General features: G+C 30.1%; 2 protein-coding genes across 2 annotated transcripts; one reads left to right on the top strand and one right to left on the bottom strand.

Moving 5' to 3' along the window:
* Window positions 1-4539: 4539 nt before the first annotated feature.
* On the bottom strand, window positions 4540-8233 carry LOC8264055. Its single transcript, XM_002530221.4, has 3 exons — window positions 7943-8233; window positions 5892-6048; window positions 4540-4927 (listed from the first exon to the last, which is right to left on the bottom strand). The coding sequence occupies exons 1-3, from the start codon at window positions 8114-8116 to the stop codon at window positions 4794-4796; spliced, it is 465 nt and encodes a 154-aa protein (XP_002530267.1). The 5' UTR covers window positions 8117-8233; the 3' UTR covers window positions 4540-4793.
* A 51-nt stretch (window positions 8234-8284) lies between these two features.
* On the top strand, window positions 8285-10607 carry LOC8264057. Its single transcript, XM_002530222.4, has 2 exons — window positions 8285-8419; window positions 9662-10607. Exon 2 carries the CDS (start codon window positions 9664-9666, stop codon window positions 9934-9936), a length of 273 nt encoding a protein of 90 aa, XP_002530268.1. The 5' UTR covers window positions 8285-8419; window positions 9662-9663; the 3' UTR covers window positions 9937-10607.
* Window positions 10608-21887: the final 11280 nt, after the last annotated feature.

Genomic DNA, 21887 nt, shown 5'->3' on the forward strand with positions numbered 1-21887 from the left:
ATTTCTAAATTTAATTTTTTAGAACACTTAATATTTCTTTATTTCTCCTCTTATTATTTTGAGGTGAAAAAATATATTTTATCTTTATTTTTTAAGGTTAATGTATAAAAATAAAAGATAAATAAATGACATTTAATTTTTGTTTGAATGAATAAGAAAAATAAAGTTTTTACTTTTTTTTTAATCTTTCGAGAAACAAATAATGTTTAGAATAAATAGTGCTGAAAATGGATAAAAATAAATTATAAAATATAATATTATTTTAAATGAGGGTATTTAAGTCAATTTATTATTTAGAATATGTCAAATAAACACTTCAACCTGTAAAATTGGCTACATAAACTATATTGAATATTTTTAACCGGTTCAAATACTTAATTGAATAAAGAAAGACACCAATATAGAGAAAACATAAAAGTTGAAACATCAAGTTTATAATTTTTCTTTGACGTTTTTAGACTTTAATGACAAATATATTTCTTATATCAAATAAGTAATTTGTGTTTTACTTTTTAGTATTTTTTAGGTACATTTAATAATTTTTCATTTTTTAAATTGTAAGTATTAATAAAAATATAAAATTTAGATAAATAAGTAATTTTAAGTAATTTAGCATTCGACTAGACATTTTGTAATTATAAAAAATTGTTAAAATATATATTTTATTGATTTTTAATCAAATTTAAGAAATAATATTTTTAAATAAAATTCTAATATATTGTTAGATGCCACGTTGCTTATAAAATTGTAATTTAGTGACAGTTCAAATTAGATATATGTAAAACTATATAAAAAATAATAAAAATATAAATATGTATCTAAAAAATGCTAAAAAAAATACGTGGTACTCATTTGAGAAAAAAAAAATCTTCGTCCTTCAAGTGAGAAAAACGTCAAATCATATGATAGTTTTTAGAACTTTATCCTTATATCAATATAAGATTATAGAATTTTAACGATATTACTCAAGATGATTTTAAACTGAAAAGAAAATGAAATTACAAGATCCTAAAATGATATATAAGAAAAGAAAAAAAAAAGAATCCTAGACCTTTAAGTGGCAAAGCATGTAACCATAATATACTCTCTCAATTATATAGATAGGCAAGTTAAAAATGGATGCTTGCCCAACCCTAATATTTTTTTCTTTGGTCGGATCGGATTGAGCTAATGGATTTTTGAGCTTGTGAATAGGTTAATGTACATGTGTATTATATATTTTTACGAGTGGGTTTAGGTTAATGCTTTCTTGGGTTGGATTGAGCCAACTAATTTTTGAGCTTGCGAATAGGTCTAATGATCGGTTTGATTACCTTTGAGCAATCAATTTATTCTAAAGTAACTTTTTAGTGACGAATAAACTCAAATGAATAAATTCAAACTTGAAAAGAATCTTTTTGATTCTCGAAGAATGAGGGAGCAAAAGGATTAATTGAGAAAGATCTTTTGTTCTTATTATAAAATCGTGATTGGATCCGTATATGTTTGGTAAAAAGAAGAATATTCTCCCTTGAAAATAATCAAAAAAGGAAAGTGTGGGTCGAATTTCATGTTATTAATCTCAATATTGACCTAGGATGCCAATATTTGAATCTTCTTAATGTGCTGTTGGTGAAGATCACAGTTGTTGCTAATAATGGTGATTTGGTGCTACATTGAGTCAACTCGCCGAATAATTTGGAGTTTGTTGGTCCTAAATATTGATCAACTAGGAATAATTAACTTTGACTTGTCTTTTTATTTTTTATTTTTTCTAAAAAAATTTAATAAAACGGTACGATTTGATATCAATCAATTTTTTAACCAACCATCAAGGAAATTATTATTTTCTACTTACAAAAGCTTTAAATGCTACATCAGAGTTATTTAATGATTTTTTTTTATTTAATCTCACCAAATAGTGATGTTGAAAAAAATTATTGCTACTAGCAAAAGTTGAAAGTTTAAGGCTGAATTTAGGCCTATTATTATATAAACTTGGTGAATTTTTACTTTTGTAACCAATAGGCACATTTTGCCTAGTTCATCAATGACTAATGGGATTGATGCATAACCTTAAAGGAGAAGATAAAGAACAACTTGAGGTTGCAACTTGGAAGATTTTTAAGGCTTTTGATGTTGAAGTCTTTAAAGATTGAAATTTTGAATGGGTCGATTAGAATGTTGAGTTGAACGTGGACATGTTATATCCTTTTATAACAATATTTTTTTTCTTTTTTTACAAAAAATATTTATAGAAGAGTAAATGGGCTGTGAACTATATAATATAAAATAATTATTTTTTATTTTCGTTATAAAGATGAAAATTTATCTAGTACAAAGAAGAGAGTTCCAATCTAATACCTTAAGACACTCACTTAACCGTCTTTTTAAAGAAAAAATATAAAAAAAGTATTATGTACTTATTTTTAAATTTTAAATATGTGATTTTTAATTGATAACGTAATTTATCCTATAATGCTATATATCTTTCTCTTGACAATATTCTATATTATTTAAGTAAACTAATGGTCTTGTTAAGTTTAAAAAAAGAAAAATTCACAAGAAGATGCATTTTACCAAAATTTCATGGGTTGTTTTGTTATAAATTTAATTAAGCTTGCAAGTAAGAAGTATAAATTTTAAGTATTATGAAAAATTCAAAATAAATTTAATGCCACTTTTGACTTAGGAAAACTAAACATTAAATGGAAAAAACTCAATCACATCATTTCACATCAATATATAACAAAAAATAATAAATTTTGTGGTCAAAGTCAATTGGATTATGTTAAATCCATCTTGCAAAATGTTGAACAGAATAGAGGACTGAAAAGTCTATTTATACAGGATTGAAAAGTCTTTTTCTTTTTCTTATATATTTATTTTAGAATATTGTGATTTTATTTTTCTTTTTAGATTAAAATTATTTTGAGTAATATCATTAAAATTCTATAATCTTATATTGATAGAAGGATAAAGTTCTAAAACTACCGTGTGATTTGATATTTTTTCATTCGAGAAACGGAAATATTTTTTTAAAATGAATACCGCGTATTTTATTTTTTTTAGTATTTTTTAAATATAAATTTATATTTTATTATTTTTTATATAATTTTATATATATTTAATTTAAATTATTATTAAATAAATAATTTTATATATATATTTAATTTAAATAATCACTGAATTATTATGATTTCATAAGCAATATAACATCGGACAAATAAATTCCAAATTGTTCAGTCACCTTCAGCTTCTCTTTCTCTTCTCTTTCTCATTAATAAGTGCTCTTGACTAATAGCACGTTAAGAAGATTCAAATATTGGCATCCTTAGTCAATATTGAGATTCATAAATGAAACCCGACCCGATTTATTCGTCATCAAGAAGTTGCTTTAAAATAAATTGATCGGTCAAAGGTAATCAAACCGGTCACTAAACCTATTCGCAAGCTCAAAAATCAGTTAACCCAAGAATGATTTCTAGTGCTTTGACACAGCATTAACCTAAACCCACTCATAAAAATGGCCTTCATCTATTCACAAGTAAAAAATTATTTTATTTTTCTTATTCATTCAAATAAAAATTGAAAAATAAATAAATTAATGTTATTTATTTTTCTTTTATTTTTATACATTCATCTCAAAAAAATATATATATTCTGTCACTTCAAAACAATAAGAAAAGAAATAAGAAAATATTAAGTGTTCTAGAAAATATAACTTTAGAAATAAAAAAAATAATGAGTAAATTTCTTTTTTTAAAAAAATGATAAAAATTAAAATAATTTAATCCAACATTTTATTAGCGCTAAACGAAGATTTGACAGAAAATAGAAAAAAGATCAAAGAAAATTAAGAAAGAAAAAGTTTATAAAGACGAATAAAGATATTTAAATTATTTCATGTGTAAAATGAGTTAAATAATTACTTTAATCTGTAAAACATATAAGAGACACCATAATATGTATAAATTAGCAAGTTCAGACACTTGATTGAACAGAAGAACAATCCAAACACTAAAATAAAAAAAAAATTTGAAAAGTTAATAATTTAATCTAAAATATATTTTTATTAATATTTACAATCTAAAAGATAAAAAAATATTAAATGTATCTAAAAATTGCTAAAAAAGAAAACACATGTTACTCATTTGATAAAGAAAAAATATTTCTTTCCTTCAAGTGTAACAGCGTCAGACCATAAGGTAATTTTTTTAAACTTTACTCTTGATATAATACGAACTTTTAATAATAAAATCATTTATTAAGTATTTTATCATATAATTAACTATAATAGGTTCCAGACTAATAAAAATAATATGCATTTTCTAATTTTACAAGGAATAAGAGGAAATAATTTTTAAAATGAATTTATGACATTTTGAAAAGTATTCCATCCGATCAATTTGATAGTAAATCACTTAAGAAATGACTCCACTATTGAGAACAAATGTCTATTAAGATCATAACATAACAAATTATATAACAATATTAGTTGGGAGAGTACTGAAGTGAAAAACAAATGCAACCAAAAAATCCTGAAATGACAAGAAACAATGTTCATGCCCTTAAGTGAGAAAGGGCGTAACTATAAGATACTTCTTTTATACTTTTCCCTATAATTTAACATCGAATAATTGCTCATTGTACCAATCAATGCACATTTTAAGAAGCTTATACATCATTAAACAATGTATTTGCAGAATCGAACAATTTACAAAAGTTGAGTTGCGCGACAATTTACAACCTGTTTCAACCCACTTGACAATATGAAAAGGCAAATAGGAAAAGGAAAAGGAAAGAGTGGACATTTACCCACTTGTAGAATGTAATTCTTTGCCACCAAGCGTCTGAATTATTGCTTCCAAAAGTTTGATTTCATTATCACGCTTCGAAATTTCATCTTGCTTTGCACGCAGCTCTTCCATGTGTAGCTCAAACACCTCTGCAGCCAAAACACAACAAATAAATAAAATTACCAATCACAAATGCTAAATTAATCTTGGTTCCAGCTTCTTTACTTCTGGAAGCACCAACATGGATTCGCACATGGGTATGGATACGAATAAGGGTGCAGAAAACAAAATTTTCTAAAAAATTGATACAAGGATATGACAGAGACATGACAATTTTTTCTTAAAGAATTAAGTATACATACAAACAACATTCATGATAACTAGGGTTTTTCCTTAAAAGCGTAAGTTTTCTATTTTTATACTGTGAACCAACATTTTTTGAGTAATTTTAGAAAAAACCCAAGACCCTAGTTTTTTTCAATTTGCCCCGAAGTCGTGTCCCCTACGTGTCTCGGTCATGTCCAAGCATGTCTTGAACTTGCAATAAGAAACAAAAGGGACATAGATTCATGCGTGTCCCATATATTTTTCATCGTGTCCCTGGCATATCTATGTCCTGGAGTATCAGGAAATATGCATATTGTAATCCCCAGGAAGTGTCAGTACTTCATAGCTTTATTTTCATGTACAGTAGTAACAACCTAGTAACAGAAGCATATAGTATATCTAAAATGTAAAATTGCTTACATCTTAATACAAACTTCTTACATGAGTAGGCATGAAGCAACTGTTAGTTTTAACATCCTATCCAATTATTGTAGATAATGGTAAGCCCAGGGCCATAGTACTTGGCTTTGCTTCAGTTCCACAATACAGAAATTTTGATGGAGGTCTTGCCTACTTTTAACACTACTGAAAAATAATAGAAAAGTTTCACCCTCCAATCTCAGGTGTCATATTAGTGTAACACTATAGCTAAATTGTTCGATATTGAATACTGTAACTAAAAAGACAGATTTCAAATTTATACTTTTAGAACACTGCCACAATTATTTTCCCTTCTCATTTGTCTGACTAATGTGTCAATAAATTATAAAGACGTGATGAACATACTTGTGGTGTTCTCAAGTTCTCTAGTAATTTCTTGTTGACGTAATTCAGCAGCCTTTTGTGCTGCCTCAGCCTGTCGTTTTTCTGCACGGGCACGAGCAGCAGCAGAAATGGCGGCATCAAGTTCTCTTTCTAGAGTGTCCACCCTTTGTTCAAGAACCTAGGAAAAAAAAAACCTGCATTATTCACAAATTTCAAATATTTTGACAAGCCTTTAAGCATTTGCAAGGGAAATAGAAAAGAAGGGAGATACCACATGCTACCATAAACATAGTGGTTAATGGCATGCAGCAAAAACATAGAAGCAGTCAATGTAATGTTAAAAGCTTCATCTTTAAAGTAAGTGGTATGCTAGCAATCCAATTACTTTCTTGAAATCTGAGTTAATAAATTACTCGTTTTACAATTAACTTGTAGATATAATCAATCAAAAGCCCTAAACTATAAAAATTTAGTGCTCCTTAATTTTTCTTTTCATATTAGTTCCTTTAACAATATTTAAGGATGAATTTCGTGGCACATTTGTCAATTAAAATTTGATGCCCTTAAAAGCATGTATATCCACTTGTTCATATTATATTTAACTCCAAGCAAGATAAATTACCATTTAAAATGTTTGATATATAGAGTTTTAGCATACAAATGAGGATTTTGTGCCTGCAAATACCAGAACAAAATTCCAAATCCGATGTAATCATATCATCGGATACCTCAACATTCAAGTCAATGTGCCTATTAAATCACGCTAATTAGAAAACAAATACTGAATGCAAAAGGAAGGTAGTAATGTTCTTCTTGTACCTGCGCTGATGATTTAGGCACCTTGTTTCAAAAACATAAGCTTCAAGTAAGACAAGTCACAATTCAGATATCCACCATTATCAAATACATATACATATTCAATATTTGATTTCACAGCATACAAGAATTTCAATGTCTGTGCTAAGTTTCCAGATAGACAAACAGATGCCTACCCGTCTATGCGCATTTGTGAAAAGAATAGCATGTCTGAGAGTGTCTCAAGCCGGATGAAAGACGTGGATAACTCAAAGTATAGCCTTGTACCATCAGTCTCATCAACATATGATCAAAGCAGATTTCTCATGACATTCCCTAAATTTCCAATAATTATAGTTGATTCTAAGCATTCAAAAGCACTAAACACGAATTGCTGAGATATATAGATAAAGTGATGACTACTTTGTGCCAAAGAACTTTTTCTTTCTAAATTAAGGTATACAAATTTCAGGAATTGCTAGTTTAATGGAGAAGCTGTTTACTTCTACTTTCTTATGCCAGTGTTGTTCTTTGCAGATTAGACAACTTATATTAATCCACAACAGCATGCAGAAAATAGAATCAAACATTGCCGTCTAGCTTAAAATAAAGTATCTAAACACATTGAGAGAAACCAATTAATTTATCAAGGAGAACTCTTAGTAGCCTAAGTCGAGAAGATAATTTTATAAGAAACACAAAAGTTGTGAGTATCATATGAGATAAACCACAAATATATTAAACTTTCCATGTTCTTCACCAAGATTTTTTATCACACGTATACATGATCAGCATTTACTGAATGTGACAGTGTACAGGTCCAGAGTTTGCTGTAGGAGGTAAGCATAAAACATTTCAAATTCAAAAACCTATATGCAAATTGATGAATATAGACTAATTTGAATGATAAGAATACAGCGCTGCGACCACCTAAGTTACAAACTCTTATCAACATCTGAAATTATCACTTTATTTTTCTACACTGAACCACCAATCTTTCATGCATCCACGAACAATCTATATCCCCAACTGCAGACCACATCATAGCATCAAACATAAAACCACCCACTACAATTCATCAATACAATTCAAGGTCTCACCCACCAAATTACAGTAGCTACCAATAAAGGTGAAATTGAAAATGAAAATAAAAACTCATTTTTCAAAAGTCAGAAATTGTAACAAACGATCAAGACTAAGACAAACAATTTGATCTACAGACGAGACCCAGATCATAAAATTGGTCCCCGAATCAAAATGAAAGGCAAAGTATATACCTTGATGGTACGTGCTTGTTCAGAAGTGAGAGAGGCTTTAGCAAAGGTATCTTCATCAACAAAAACAGCTTTCTTGATAAGTAGTTTGTGAAGGGAATCAAGATTTGATGCCATCTCTGTTATATTTGCTATTGCTCCTTTCCATCTCTCCCCGCCACTGCTTCCTTTGTCCATTCTAATTCTTTTAACTCCAATCTCCGATTCTGATCGAAACCTGCCATGGCATTTGCTACTCTTATTTCTTTTCTCTTTTCCTTTTTCTTTTTCTTTTTCTTTTTTTTCCCTTCCTATGGTAAAGATTTTCAAATTACTAATTTACCCTTCAGCAGCCTACCAAAACTCACCGTTTTATGACATGAATTGAATTATATCACGCCTCTCTTTTCTCACATCCCATCGGTCCAAATCCAGCCTCTCGCGCACCAACACCGTCAGCCACCGAACCACCACCTTCCGTTCAAAACTCACCGTTTTGAGGTAATTTCTAGGTCTTATTCTATGCTAGTTTCTTTTCTGTAAAATATAAAAAACTACCTCTTCAGGTTAGGTTCTAATTGGAGCTCCTTTTCTTTTTTTACTGAATTGTTGAGGTAGCTAGATGTTGTCTGTTTGGATGCTGAGAAATTATTAGAAATGAACAGGATGTTTGATCTTTTGGTATCAATTTTATAATATTTTAGTTGTTTGTGTGTAGTTGAATTGTATTACTGTTTGATTGCTGAGAAATTGTCTGTAGTTCTCACATTTAGTTGATTTGCTTGAAGAAATAGACAAAGGAAATAGAGATATTGAAAATGAGTTAGTGCTACTGAAGTTTCAAATTTCTTTATCAATTAGTGTTAGTTGATATGTTTTAGTTGTTCATTTCTGCTGTATTTTAGTTCTGGTTTCTTTTTCCCCTTTCTGTACCTTCACGAGACAAGACTGGAATGTACTCACAGGTTTAGCCTGATGGTACGTACATATTTAACTTGAGCAAAGTCTCTCCTCGATTGTAAATTTCTAAAGAGAAAGAAAAAAGCAATAGTCAAGACTGGAAAGTAGGATATAAAAAGAGCAACTGTACCAATTGGTCTAGTACTACTACTATTATTTTGTTTTATTAATCCGAAATTAAAATGCTCTGTAATATTCGGAAATTTAAACTGTTTCAGGTCGTTATAGTTCAGTAGGTCTTCACTACTTAGTAATATCTGGCAATTTGGCTGTTGATTTTCTGAACACTCTAGTTCTAATGTAGTTCAGTGGCAAAATTTATTATAGAAAATCTGTTTGTATTGCCTTTCACAATTTGTTACCATAATTAGTCCTAGTCTAAATATTCATCAACTTTTTTTACCCTAGTTTCCTCTTCTATGGATTAGTTGTGGATATCTTTTTTAAGGTACTCTAGTGATGATTTTGATTAGTGTATCAATAATTTGAATTAGAAACCTTGTTCATTTTCCTCTTATGTAACTGTCTTTTATTTTATCTAAAAGATTATTCAAGTTGCTTAAATTGAGGAATACATTTTCAGTTTTTCGCACCTCGAGACCAAAAGATTTCTTTCAGCTGTAGTATCATGGAAAGAAAGAAGGACCAACGTTAACAGAAAAGAACAATATTATACTTCAATGCATGCTAGCTAAATTCCAAGTTGTAGTGCATGACTGGTAGGAGGGTTTCCTGTCTTTCCGTTTGATCAGTCTTAATTCTGATTTTCTGATCCCTGTTTAGCAATGGCGAAAGGTCTGATATTCGCAACAGCAGAAGATTTGGCAAGGAATAGAGGACGTGTTCTCTCTCTTTATCGCCAATTGTTGCGCAGCCTCAACTCTCCAAGTTTGCCTCTTAATTTGGCTGCTAGACTGGCTAAGAAGGCTGAAGTTCGTGCCATCTTCATGGTCGCATCTGAGGAAAGATCCCTCCATAATATAGATGACCTTATTGACACTGCTGAATATGCTCTCTCCTTACTAAGAAAAGGTGAAATCCCTAAGCACATTCAATGATTGCAGCCTTTTGTAGCTTTCAAGGATGTGTTTTAAACAAAAGAATGATTTATCTAATGTATTTTAGTAATTAATTAATATGTATATTCTTGTTACATATAAGGTCTTTCAAAAATAATATTTTTAAAAATTTGGAAAAATTATTCTTAAAGCTATTTTAGTCAAAATATGTTTTTAATTTGACATTCTCATTCGAAACTAAATTTTCCCACTCCTACATGGGAGATAATTTTCTATAAAATGTACTGGTGAGAACTACTTCAAGAATTCAACATTTCTGGAAATTCTATTTTTCTTGAGCCAAAAAAAAAAAAAAAAGGAATGCTACCTTCTGGAGTTACTTTATGGAGCAATTTCATGGGAGATGCTCGTAATTTCGGATTTTATTGGTTATACATTCCAGTTGATTGACAATTTGAAATGCCTCTAAAACCAATAACTGGTTTTGTTTTGGGAAAAAAAAAGGGTATCTGGTGATTTAGGATCTCTTAAACTATCTTAGTATCTTTGATTTTTCAGATTCTCCTCTTGTAATTAGGCTACCGTTCTTGTTGATTTGGCAGACCTCTGATAAGCCATTTGTTAGGGCTGTTTAGAAAGCACCTATGGTTATTACATGTGACAGTTTTGAAAACATACAAGGACATAAAGTCTTTTCTTTTCTCTGATCATTGAGGTTGTTATCATAGATGGTCATAATGTTTGTTTTTTCAATACGTAATATAAAGCATTAACATGTTCTTGTTAATTATAGAAATCCATAGTATTATTTGATAATTTATAACCATGGAATGAGAAAATATTATCAAATTAATTTAGCCTAAAATGTCAAGTATTTTCTGTAATACTATATTTCGTCAAAATTCATTAAAGAATTTACTTCATTTGAGAGACAATAAAACGAAAAAGATAAAGTTGAAAGAGACATTTTAATGTTATGTGATATATTGACAAATTAATATAGAATGTATTTGAAAATTCTACCTATTTTGTTAGAATTTGATTTAAATATAACTAATTCTATACAAATTTGATTATGAAGAATTCTAAATTAACGTTCAATCCATTTAAAACATATAATTTGGATTTGCAAATGACTTTTATAAATCTAAAATTTATGTATTTAGATGAATTAAAAATTCATATAAAATATTGCATAATTAAATTTCAGAAATTAATTATGACTAAATCAAATTCCAACCATTCTATTGGAGGGTAATGAAGAATACTATCAGTTCAAGGGCCAATTTATGTCAGAGAAGATTGGTTAATTCTCTTATTTATGTGGTGTGTGAGCTCGAGGTTGAGACTACAGAACACCTCTTGTTTTTCTGCCCGGGTGCGCATCAAGTGTGGTTTGCAAGCCTGGTGGACTGCTCCTCCTCCCTGTTGGGATTTCGTTCAGTAAATAGCTGGTGGGAAAGGTTGATTGCCTTGTTTAAGCCCGGTCACCACGATCAAACCCCGGAGCAGATTATGTTTATTTGATGGTCCATTTGGAAGATCCCCAATAAATTTCTTGTTCAAATCTCTACTCATGAGGCATTTGGGGAGTTCAAAGATACTCCTACTTGCCTGACAACCAACAGTGTTTTACACCATCAGGTCTCTAGAAGTTGTGGAAAGCATCTGGAAAAGGCAGAGCTTTTCTTTGATGCCTCTCTTGATAGTATCTCTGGTTGTGCGGGTTTGGCTACCTCATTAGAAATGACAAGGGCAGTCTTGTGGGGGGTAGTGTAATGAGAATGAAAGTGTCTTCAATCCTATTTGGCATTCTGAGAGCCATTTTTGAGTCTGATAGTGCAATTCTGGTAGCATCAATCGATGGAACAGGTGATTCATTATCTTGGGAGATCGAGGCCATAGTCTTAGAAATAAAGTCTCCTTGTTTGTATTTTGATGTTCTGTCAGTCATTTCCATTGATAGATCTGCTAATGTTGTGGCAAACTTTCTAGCTAGGGAATCAGTAAACCAACGTTTTGTTTGGACTTGGTTAGGCTCTCCTCCTCCCATTTTGAGGAATTTGTTGTACTGTGATTGGCATGAGCCGTGAGTATATAATATTCATCATTTATTATTAAAAAAAAAAACAAATTCTACTGAAATAAAATATTCCTGGTTCAAGGGTGGCCTTTAAATACATTAATAAGGCTTTCCTTCTTGTTCCCAAATCTATGACAACTCATATTACCAGTTCCAATCCGATCAAAACTTTGCCCCCTTTGTTGGAAAAATACCTTTGCCAAGAACTTTTAGAGGGAAAGATAGTTTGTAAACAAAAGACCAATTTTGAGCAGCTGAGATGATGAAAAAGGATTATTATTTGGGCCTCAATAATACTCTTCCATGTGAAAGTTGGACTGTAACCAATTTTGCCTGCAAGAAAGTTGAACTAAAAAAGAAAACATTTAGCTATCAATACTCTTGAAATCGCTGAAGAATCATCACTAATTATAGAGCAGACTGGAATTGCTTGAGCTATTGCTGTTAACAAAAACCACTCTTATTATCTACATACTAGATATACTATTTCCATTGAAAAGAAAAGGAAAAAGAATTGCACATTGCTACTCAATATGCTTAAAATTATAAATCTTATTTGAACGAAATGAAAAGAATGCGCGGTTGTAGCAGTAGTTTTAATTGCAACCACAGCTGAAAATAGCGATGTGGGATTAGTTGGTGCAATCGGATTAACAGGTGGGGCTTGATTTGCAGCTATCCCAACCAAAAGTTATTAGAGTTTCTTCCGGATCATACCCCTCAGATCATTAATGATTGCATTCTTGAGGATCTGAACATCCTCCTCATTAGCTCTTTCGTTGGCCATTTTAGTTGTAGCTTTAGTAGATATTTGACGTTTTCAGTCTTTCAAGGAGCTCTGGCATAGTTCAAATTCTTGGATAGATGGGTATTCTTTCCAGCCTTCCACTATATTGCCTCTTCCAATCTAAATGAGAGTCTATATGGCTAAAAAAAGGTTAGTATGATGCATGTGATGCATGAAATACATGATGCATGTGATATGCATAAAGACAAGAAAAAATGTTAGCATACACATTAATATACAAAATCATCCTTTCAACATTATTACTTTTGCAGATGGTTTATGGTGAGTCTTTCTTCCCCAAGGTTTTGGGTCTAGGCTTTCTATCAACAAAGGATAGTAGGTATAACGTGCAAGCCATAAGCTCTCAAAGCGGATAAAATAAAACAAGGCAATGTTTAACAATTTAAGTATTGAAGCCTATATACTTTGGGTTTGGGCCTAATTCCACATGTTCTTGGATCAAGGCTTTGCAATATGTGGGCTTTAAGTACTTATGATGAGAAACATTTCAAATAGCAAGCAATAGCATTCCTAAGGGAGATTACTATTATCATTATCGTGAGTTTGGGTAAGGATAAAAGGCTCCCACAAGTAAAAAAGTCTTCTTCTTTGACTCATCTCCCCACTCAAGGGTTTATACAACGAAGAAAATTCACTCATTATATATGAGTGATGGTTAGTCAGTGTCGCAATTCCAAAGTTTGAATGGAATAGAGAAGCACTAACCGATGCCATTGGGGCAATAGGGACCAAAGTGCACAAAGTGTAAAAATGGTATAGTGATGCAAGATCACTCGTTAAATAATAAAATTAAAAATAAAGATAAATTGAAATTAACTTCTCTTATCCCTAGTTGAGTCGCTACTATGGGAGCGGTCTTGGGCGCACACCCAAGTATCTTTAGCGACTACGGCACTATAAGGCTTTTCAACCTAATCGGGAATACACTAACTAGTCACAAAGTCTAGCGCAGAGATGGGAGTCGCCACCTGGGTAATTCACTAAGACACTTTTACTAATGAGTGGCATTTCTCAAATCCATAAAAAAGCTTACGCCACAAATCCAAAGATGGATCCGGAAGCTAACTTCCTTATTTGCGTATCTTTGTTTTTAATTTTATTGTTTAATGGGTTATTCCTTATAAATGCAATAGTTATACTCGCACATTAAGCACTACATCATGTGAGATCCACCTGAATTTAGCAACCCAACCCATGTTCAAAGTTCATTAACTTAATTTTACTAGTCAATTATGTACAAGGTCCACCTATTCTAGCCCATTTATAGATTATGCTTTTGATTCCAGCCTTTCAACCTTATGGACTACTTTTTATGATAAGGCTCAATTAGGTGATATTAAATCTAATGTGACCCAATTAGTTCAATTCAAAACATGGCAAAGTCCCCTAAGTCTATATGGATTTTAAATTTAAGCCTAATACATAATCTTATTAACTTAATGGACTATAATTTTCATGTCAAGTTCAATTTTCAGGCCTAATTGTCTATATATCTAATTTTAATTAGGCAATCACATAGAAGGTATTTGACATCCATCCAAAATAAAGTGTAAGAAATTAATTCTAGCTATTACAACCCTCATATAACTAAGAATTTGAAGAAAAAAAGGCCTATAACTAAGTGCAGTATGAAAATATTTTGAAAATACATAAAAAATCTAGGAAATTAGGGCTGGAAGAAGAGCAGCCGATCAGCTCAAGATAAAACGAATCGGCTTTGCACTGAGTTTATTGGCTCTAGGGCTTTAATTGACATTTTTTAACAGGTTTTTCCTCGATTTGATTTCCCAGAGCTAATTCCACATGCACAAGAGATAAAAAAAAATCAGTTAAAAACATATGAGACTAAATAAAATGCATAAAATTAAGTAGAAACCCTAAGTAAATCATACACACCCTAAAAATAATGATAGTAAATGGAAACGTCAAATGTCAAGTTTTCATCATGGAACCCTAAATCCAATTTTAATTAAAAGAGATTACAAATATAGCATGCAACCCTAATCATTTGACTAATTAAATATAAAAAGCCAAAAGCATACATATTAATATATTCAAAACCCTACATGTTTTTATTATCAAATTCAATTCCTAACATATTCATATTATCATATTCAATTTTCGGCATTGTTATAAATATGTTAATTCACACGAAATCATATCCTAATCATTTTAGACACTTAAAAAAAGCAAAAAATAAAACCTAGTCATGCTTCTAAAATTATAAAGAAAAACAAAAATCAGTTTAATAGAAAAGATGATGTTAATGATGATGGATGTAGGAGAACCTTCAGGTTATAACCATAAATAGTTGTTCAATGAGTCTCAGGAGACAATGAAGTAATTGAATCAAAGATGGGTTAAGAATTTAGTGCTACTTGAGATTTGGAAAAGCTACTTTTGTTTTAAAAAATGTGTAGTTCTTTCTTATTGACCTCCTAAAAGATTCTCTGTGCTTTTGGATGTAGGTTTTTTAGCTCTTTCAAAATAATTGTTAGGTTGCTAGTAATTGCTAATAATCAATAACCCTAGACCTAAGAGAGAGAGAGAGAGAGAGAGCTTGGGTTAGAGAACATAACCATATTTTTAAGTTCTTAAAAGATTTTTTTGATATCAATCAATTATATTCAATAAAAATCTTTAAAATCTCAATAACTATCATAAAAGACCTTTTACAAACTCATTTGAGTGTTTAATAGCCAAAATACATGTAAAACGATATTGAATCACGAAAAGTCGCTTATTGGTATTGTGCAGCCGGTCGGCTTTGCACAGAGCCGATTGGCTCTAGGGAGCAAGAACGTTTAAAAATCTTACAATTTCATCTCTAAACTTGCAAAAACTACTGTTTCACCCCTCAAGCTTAATTTTTTCTGACAACTAATTCAAATTGATTCTAGAAAAGTGATTTTAAATTAAGCATTCTCAACCCTAATCTCAGATTCGTCCACCCTCGGTCTTCGGAACACGAGAAAAAACTGTAACTTTCATCATAGAATTTTTCATAATGCTCTCAATATCTAGATTCGAAAAATGAATACTTGCACCATGATATGTCAGAAGCATGGTAGACCATCTGGTTCTAAGGATAAAAATTCAAGAAAATGGAACAAAATAAATAAAGTGACATCACAAAATTGATATTTTTGAAAAGCCTATAATAGAAGATATATATGAACAAGTAATCCCATAAGAGGTTCAAGTGCCTGAAAATGATAAAAACAATGAGATCTCAATCAACTGTGTCTCTTCAGGTAAGAGATGAAACCAAAATGAAATTGTTTTCGGTAATATATTTGTATATGCAATAAAAACTGATATTGCAAAAGAAAGTGAAGACATTGAACCTAAGTTCGTTATTGAATGTCGACAAAGAAATGATTGAATAAAAGGAAAGATGCAATCCAAGCAAAATTAAACTCATTAGAAAAATACCAAGTCTTTGGGTCTATTATTTTAACACCTGAAGATATTAAGTCAGTAGGTTATAAATGGATTTTTATGCGTAAACACAGAAAAATAAAATTATGAGATACAAAGCACGACTTATAGCACAAGGGTTTTGCAAAGACCTGCCATTGATTATGAAGAATTTGTTTTCCAGTTATGGATGCAATTACATTTAGATTTTTAATTAGCCTGACAAGTTTAGAAGAACTTCATATGTATCTTATAGATGTTGTTACGACTTATTTATATGGGTCGCTTGATAATAACATTTATATGAAAGTTCTTAAAGGACTAAAAATTACTGAAACATGTAGCTCAAAACCTCGAGAAATGTATAAATTAAGCTACAAAAATCCTTATATGGATTAAAACAATCTAGACAAATGTGGTATAACCGACTTAGTGAATATCTTTTGAATGAGGGATACACTAATAATTTAATTTATTCATGTGTTTTCATTAAGAAAACAAATTCTAATTTTGTTGTAATTGTGGTTTATGTTGATGATTTAAACATCATTGGGACTCTTTAAGAGTTGATAGAAACAATAACTTATTTAAGAAATTAATTTGAAATGAAATAATTAGGACGGAAAAAATTTTATCTCAGCATGTAGATCAAATTTTTATTTAGAAATTTTTTTATTCATTAGTCAACCTATATTAAAAATATATTAAAATATTATAATATGGATAAATCCAATTCAATGAGTTTTCCCATGATTGTTAAACACATGGATGTGAAAAAAGATCATTTTCGTCCTCAGAAAGATGATGAATAAATGCTTGATCTAGAAGTATTATATCTTAGTGATATTGGAGTATTAATGTATTTTGCTAATTGTACAAGACCTGATATAGTATTTGTTGTAAGTTTACTAGTAAGATATAGTTTCTCACCAACTCGAAGATATTAGAATAGTGTGAAATAAGTTTTTCATTATTTACGTTGTATATAAATATGGATTTATTTTATTTACAAGACTTAAAGTTAGAATTAATTGGATATGTAGTTACTGGATATTTATTTGATCTATATAAAACTCGATTTCAAACGGATTACTTATTTATATATGATGTCACTGCTATATTTTGGCGTTCAACCACATTATCTAATTATGTTGAAATATTAGCAACGCACGAGATTAGTAGAGAATGTATATGGTTAAAATCTATGATTCAACATATCAAAGAAACATGTGATCTCCCATTTGAAAAAAAAGTCCAACAGTGCTATATGAAGATAATGTTGCTTGTATTACACAACTCAAAGGATGATACATTAACAAAAATAGAACCAAGCACATTTGCCAAAGGTTCTTTTTTACACATGAGCTTCAGAAGCAAGGAATTTTAAATGTTCATCAAATTTGATCTATTAAAAATTTTGACAGATTTGTTTACAAAAGCACTCTCTATAACGACATTTGAGAAGTTGGCGAATAAAATAAGCATGCGATGACTAAGAGATCTTTGGTAAAAGTCGGCTTTCATGAGAGAAAAATTTTAATGCGTTGTACTCTTTTTCCCTTAGCTTAGATTTTGTCCCATTGAATTTTTCTAGCAAGGTTTTTATTGAGGCAGTGTTACGACGCAAGTTTCTATATGAATAATGTACTATTTTTCCTTCACTAAGAATTCCACAGAATTTTTCTTAGTAAGGTTCTAATAAGGCATATTTATTTTAATAAACATTCAAGGGGTAGTATTATGATAATAATGAAGTGTTTGGATAATATTGGATGTCTATCATTATTTTTATAAATAGATTTTCTTAGTAAATAAAACTCTATTTTTATACCTCTTTTACACCTATGAATAAGGATTTTTTCTAGTATGGATCTAGTATATATTATAGGGCTGAGCACAGATCGGTCCAATTCGGTTATCTATAAATCACCAGTACCATACCAAAGTTCGGTTATTTTAAAATTGAACGTACCAGTACTGTACCAAACATAAAAGGATCCAATATCGTATTGTAGCAATTTTATGGTTAAATAAAGTTCGGTACGGTGCTATTTTGGGTTCTAAAAAATTTAAAAAATATAATTTTAATCTCATCTTTAATCAAATACATTTAGAGAAAATATGATTACCAATTTAAAAAAAGTAGTATGAAAATCTGAATTAGAATTGCAATCACATTCTTGAACAACCTGTTTTGCAATTCAGTCACTTGCAAATATAATAATTTATTCAATATTCAAATACAAACCATTAAAATATATGTTACTGCTAGCATAAAAATATTTTATAGATGGCAATCATTAAAATAAATAAATTTACAAACTTTATGTAGCACTAAAATACATGTCCAAAATTAGCAAAGGAATGTTATTACCTCCCCTCAAAATTAGCACTCAACATTTAATCTTGGCATAAGGGACTCACCAATCTCAGGATCTTAAATAATTTCTACAATAAAAGTAAAAAATTACGTCAATAAAACTTAACAGCATCAACAATAAACAAACATATGTAAGAAGTAAAGAAATGTTATCTGACTCTATGCTTTCAATATCCTCTATTGATTCTTCTAGTTGGATATGTTTATTTGAACTTCTAAACCAATCTTGATAACAAATGAGGACCTCCACTGTTGTTGGAAGTAAAAACTTCTATATTGATCTAGAGTTCATCCTCTAGTACTAAATGCAGATTCAGAGGCTACTATTGAAGCTTGGATAACCAATACATCGCGTGCAACCTTGGACAAGATAGGATACCTTACTGAATTCACCTTCCACCATGCTAAGATATCGAAATCAATGGTGAATTTTTCTGCAAATTCTTTTAAGTACATATCTAACTCAGATATCTTAGACAAATTATGTTGGCTTCTTCCTCTAAAAAGAACTCATCAATCTCTTCTTCTGTTTCCATATCACTTGGCCCACTATCATATGCAGATTTCTCTGAGCTCCCTACAACCTCACCCATATTTAATTGATCCTCAATTATCTTATATTCATCTACCATCAACTCTAAAGCTGTTGCACCCTTTTTTTCAAAATTTTTGCCTCATCTTCACCATAATAAATGGTATACTTAGCTTTCAAGTATTTTAATTTACACCCAGAATTCAAAACAGCAGCCACAAATAACATAACATTCATTGTATCTAAAGAACCCCAATATTTGTCAAATTTAGCTCGCATTTCAATGGTCATTTTACTTAGCTCACTATTCTTGCTAATTTTAGAAGCATTTAGTTCTTTTAAATCTTTATCTCCTTCGAAAAATAAAGATTTGAAGTAGAGTACAATGTGCTAGATACTTTGCAAGTAGCATCATAGAATTTTTTAAGAAACTTTATTAGTACCTTAGCTTTAGTCCGATCTACTTCACTAGGTAAATCATCACCAAAATCAGCCAGGAATTTGGAGTCTATGTCCTCTAACATATCAAAAGCCTTTTGATAGCCCAAAGCACAATCTAACATCAAATAAGTTGAATTCCACCTAGTTAGGTAATCTAACTGTAAAGAGAACTTATTCTTTAAATTTGCTAACTTGCAAGCCTTCTTAAATAGATCCATTCTTTGAGGACTACTTTTAATGTACTTCACAATATCTCTAATTTTTTTAATGAAAACTTGAGATATTTGAAGTCCATCTTTCACAATTAATTGAAGAATATGAACAAAACACCTCATATGAAATGCATCTCCACCCAAAATAAATGCATTTTCTTTAAAAATCTTTTCTTCAACTGTTGAATAGCAGTGTCATTACTAAATGCATTATCAATAGTTATGCACATGATCTTTTTCATACCCCACTCCTCCATACAAGCATCTACTGCATTACCTATATTTATACCTCTATGACTCTTAACAACACAAAAATTCAATATCCGTTTATGCATATTCCAATCAACATATATAAAATGAGCAGTCAAACAAAGATAGCTTAAATTTTGCACACTTGTCCAAGTATCAGTGGTCAAAGAGACTCTTTGACATTATGTTGCAATAATGGCTTTCAAATTTTTAATATATATTATTATTAATAAATATATGCAAAAAATTTGATTCTACGGTTTGATCCGGATCAGTACAAGACGGACCGATTCTGGTACGGTTATGGTACAGTTTTTACTAAAGAACTAGTACCATACCGTAATAGTAAAAAAATTCGAATTGGTTCAATTCGGTTATAAAAACTTTTAGTTATTTCAATTATGGTATTTTTTGATACGATTATTCGGTTCGGGCGGGAATCACCGAGATCCATACTCAGCCCTAGTATATTATACCTATTAAGTTATAGTCTTTAGATCTCCAACTTTTAATCATGACCATTTAAATTTTTTACCTACTACTTACTAAATAAATGACAAATATGAGAAGTTAACTTGTAACCTTTTCAGCTGGTTACCTTCCTTCTTCTTCTTTTTTTTTTTTATTATATTTTCTTCTTCTTCTTCTTCTTCTTCTTCTTCTTCTTCTTCTTCTTCTTCTTCTTATCTTAATTATTATTGTTCCTCTTTTTTTCTATTGTCAAAAATTACTGAAATTGCAGTTTTTGTTCACTTGGTATATTTGTTTTGGATGCCATTAGCAGTTCACATATAGTTTTTCATCACATGTTAGGAATTAGATTGATTAAAGCTTCTTTTTAAGCAACATGCTATACTCATTACATATAAAGAGATCATATTGCTTTATGACTTTTTACTAAACATTAGCTTTGATAGTTATTGAATTCATTTTATATTAGGTGACTTTTCATGTAGCCACCATTCCCATTTTTAAAGAAAGCATATAGTGATAGCATGCGCACGATTTTGCATGTAAGCTTTGATACTTATTCAGTAGTTTGTCAAACTGTTGAAAAGGAGAAGAAACTGAAGCATGACGTTGAACTGTATGATATCAAGAATGCAAATGCAAGCTGTAAGAATTGTATCCGTAAACAAATCCAAAATTAATTAATTAAATTAAGCACATGATTTATAATATAATAAGCATAAGATTGATAAATTTTTTTTCTTTTTTTTAAAACAAATAAGACTTTTGAAAGGTAAACAAAAACTCCTTTGAAAAGAGATTGCTAGGTTTCTAAACTCCTTTGAAGAACTACTACGACAAAAACATATCGCAAGCACAACAAACGGACTTTTAGAAGTTTGCTGCAATACAAATTTTAAACAAAAAATGAGAAGCATAAGTTTTTGGCTACACCTAATGCGGCAAGTGACAATTCTACTATTGGTCACACGTGTCAACAATACGAGCGAGGAGGGACCATAAATTCAACTTGTTAACTTATTGTACCATATTAAATATATTTATTATAACATATTACCCGTTATGCCACGTATGTATTAGAATCACTTCAATAAATATGTGTTACAATAAATAAATAATTTTTTTATTTAATATTATTAAATTTTTGTAATGAAATTATTAAAAATTAAATTTTAAATTTGACATTTGATTTAATTAAATTTTTTTAGTAAAAACAAAACGAAACTAAATAAGACAATTTGAACTTATCATTTTGTTTTGATCTTTAATTTTGGTACGATTTAAAACTCACCTCATATTTATAAAAGAAAAAAGAATAAGAAAGGCTTACAAATTACAGAACCAAAAACCGCTTGCCTCAGAAAAACAACCAACGGCCAGCACACTGACACGCA

Source organism: Ricinus communis, chromosome 3 (assembly GCF_019578655.1).
Source record: "Ricinus communis isolate WT05 ecotype wild-type chromosome 3, ASM1957865v1, whole genome shotgun sequence".
Taxonomy (NCBI): domain Eukaryota; kingdom Viridiplantae; phylum Streptophyta; class Magnoliopsida; order Malpighiales; family Euphorbiaceae; genus Ricinus; species Ricinus communis.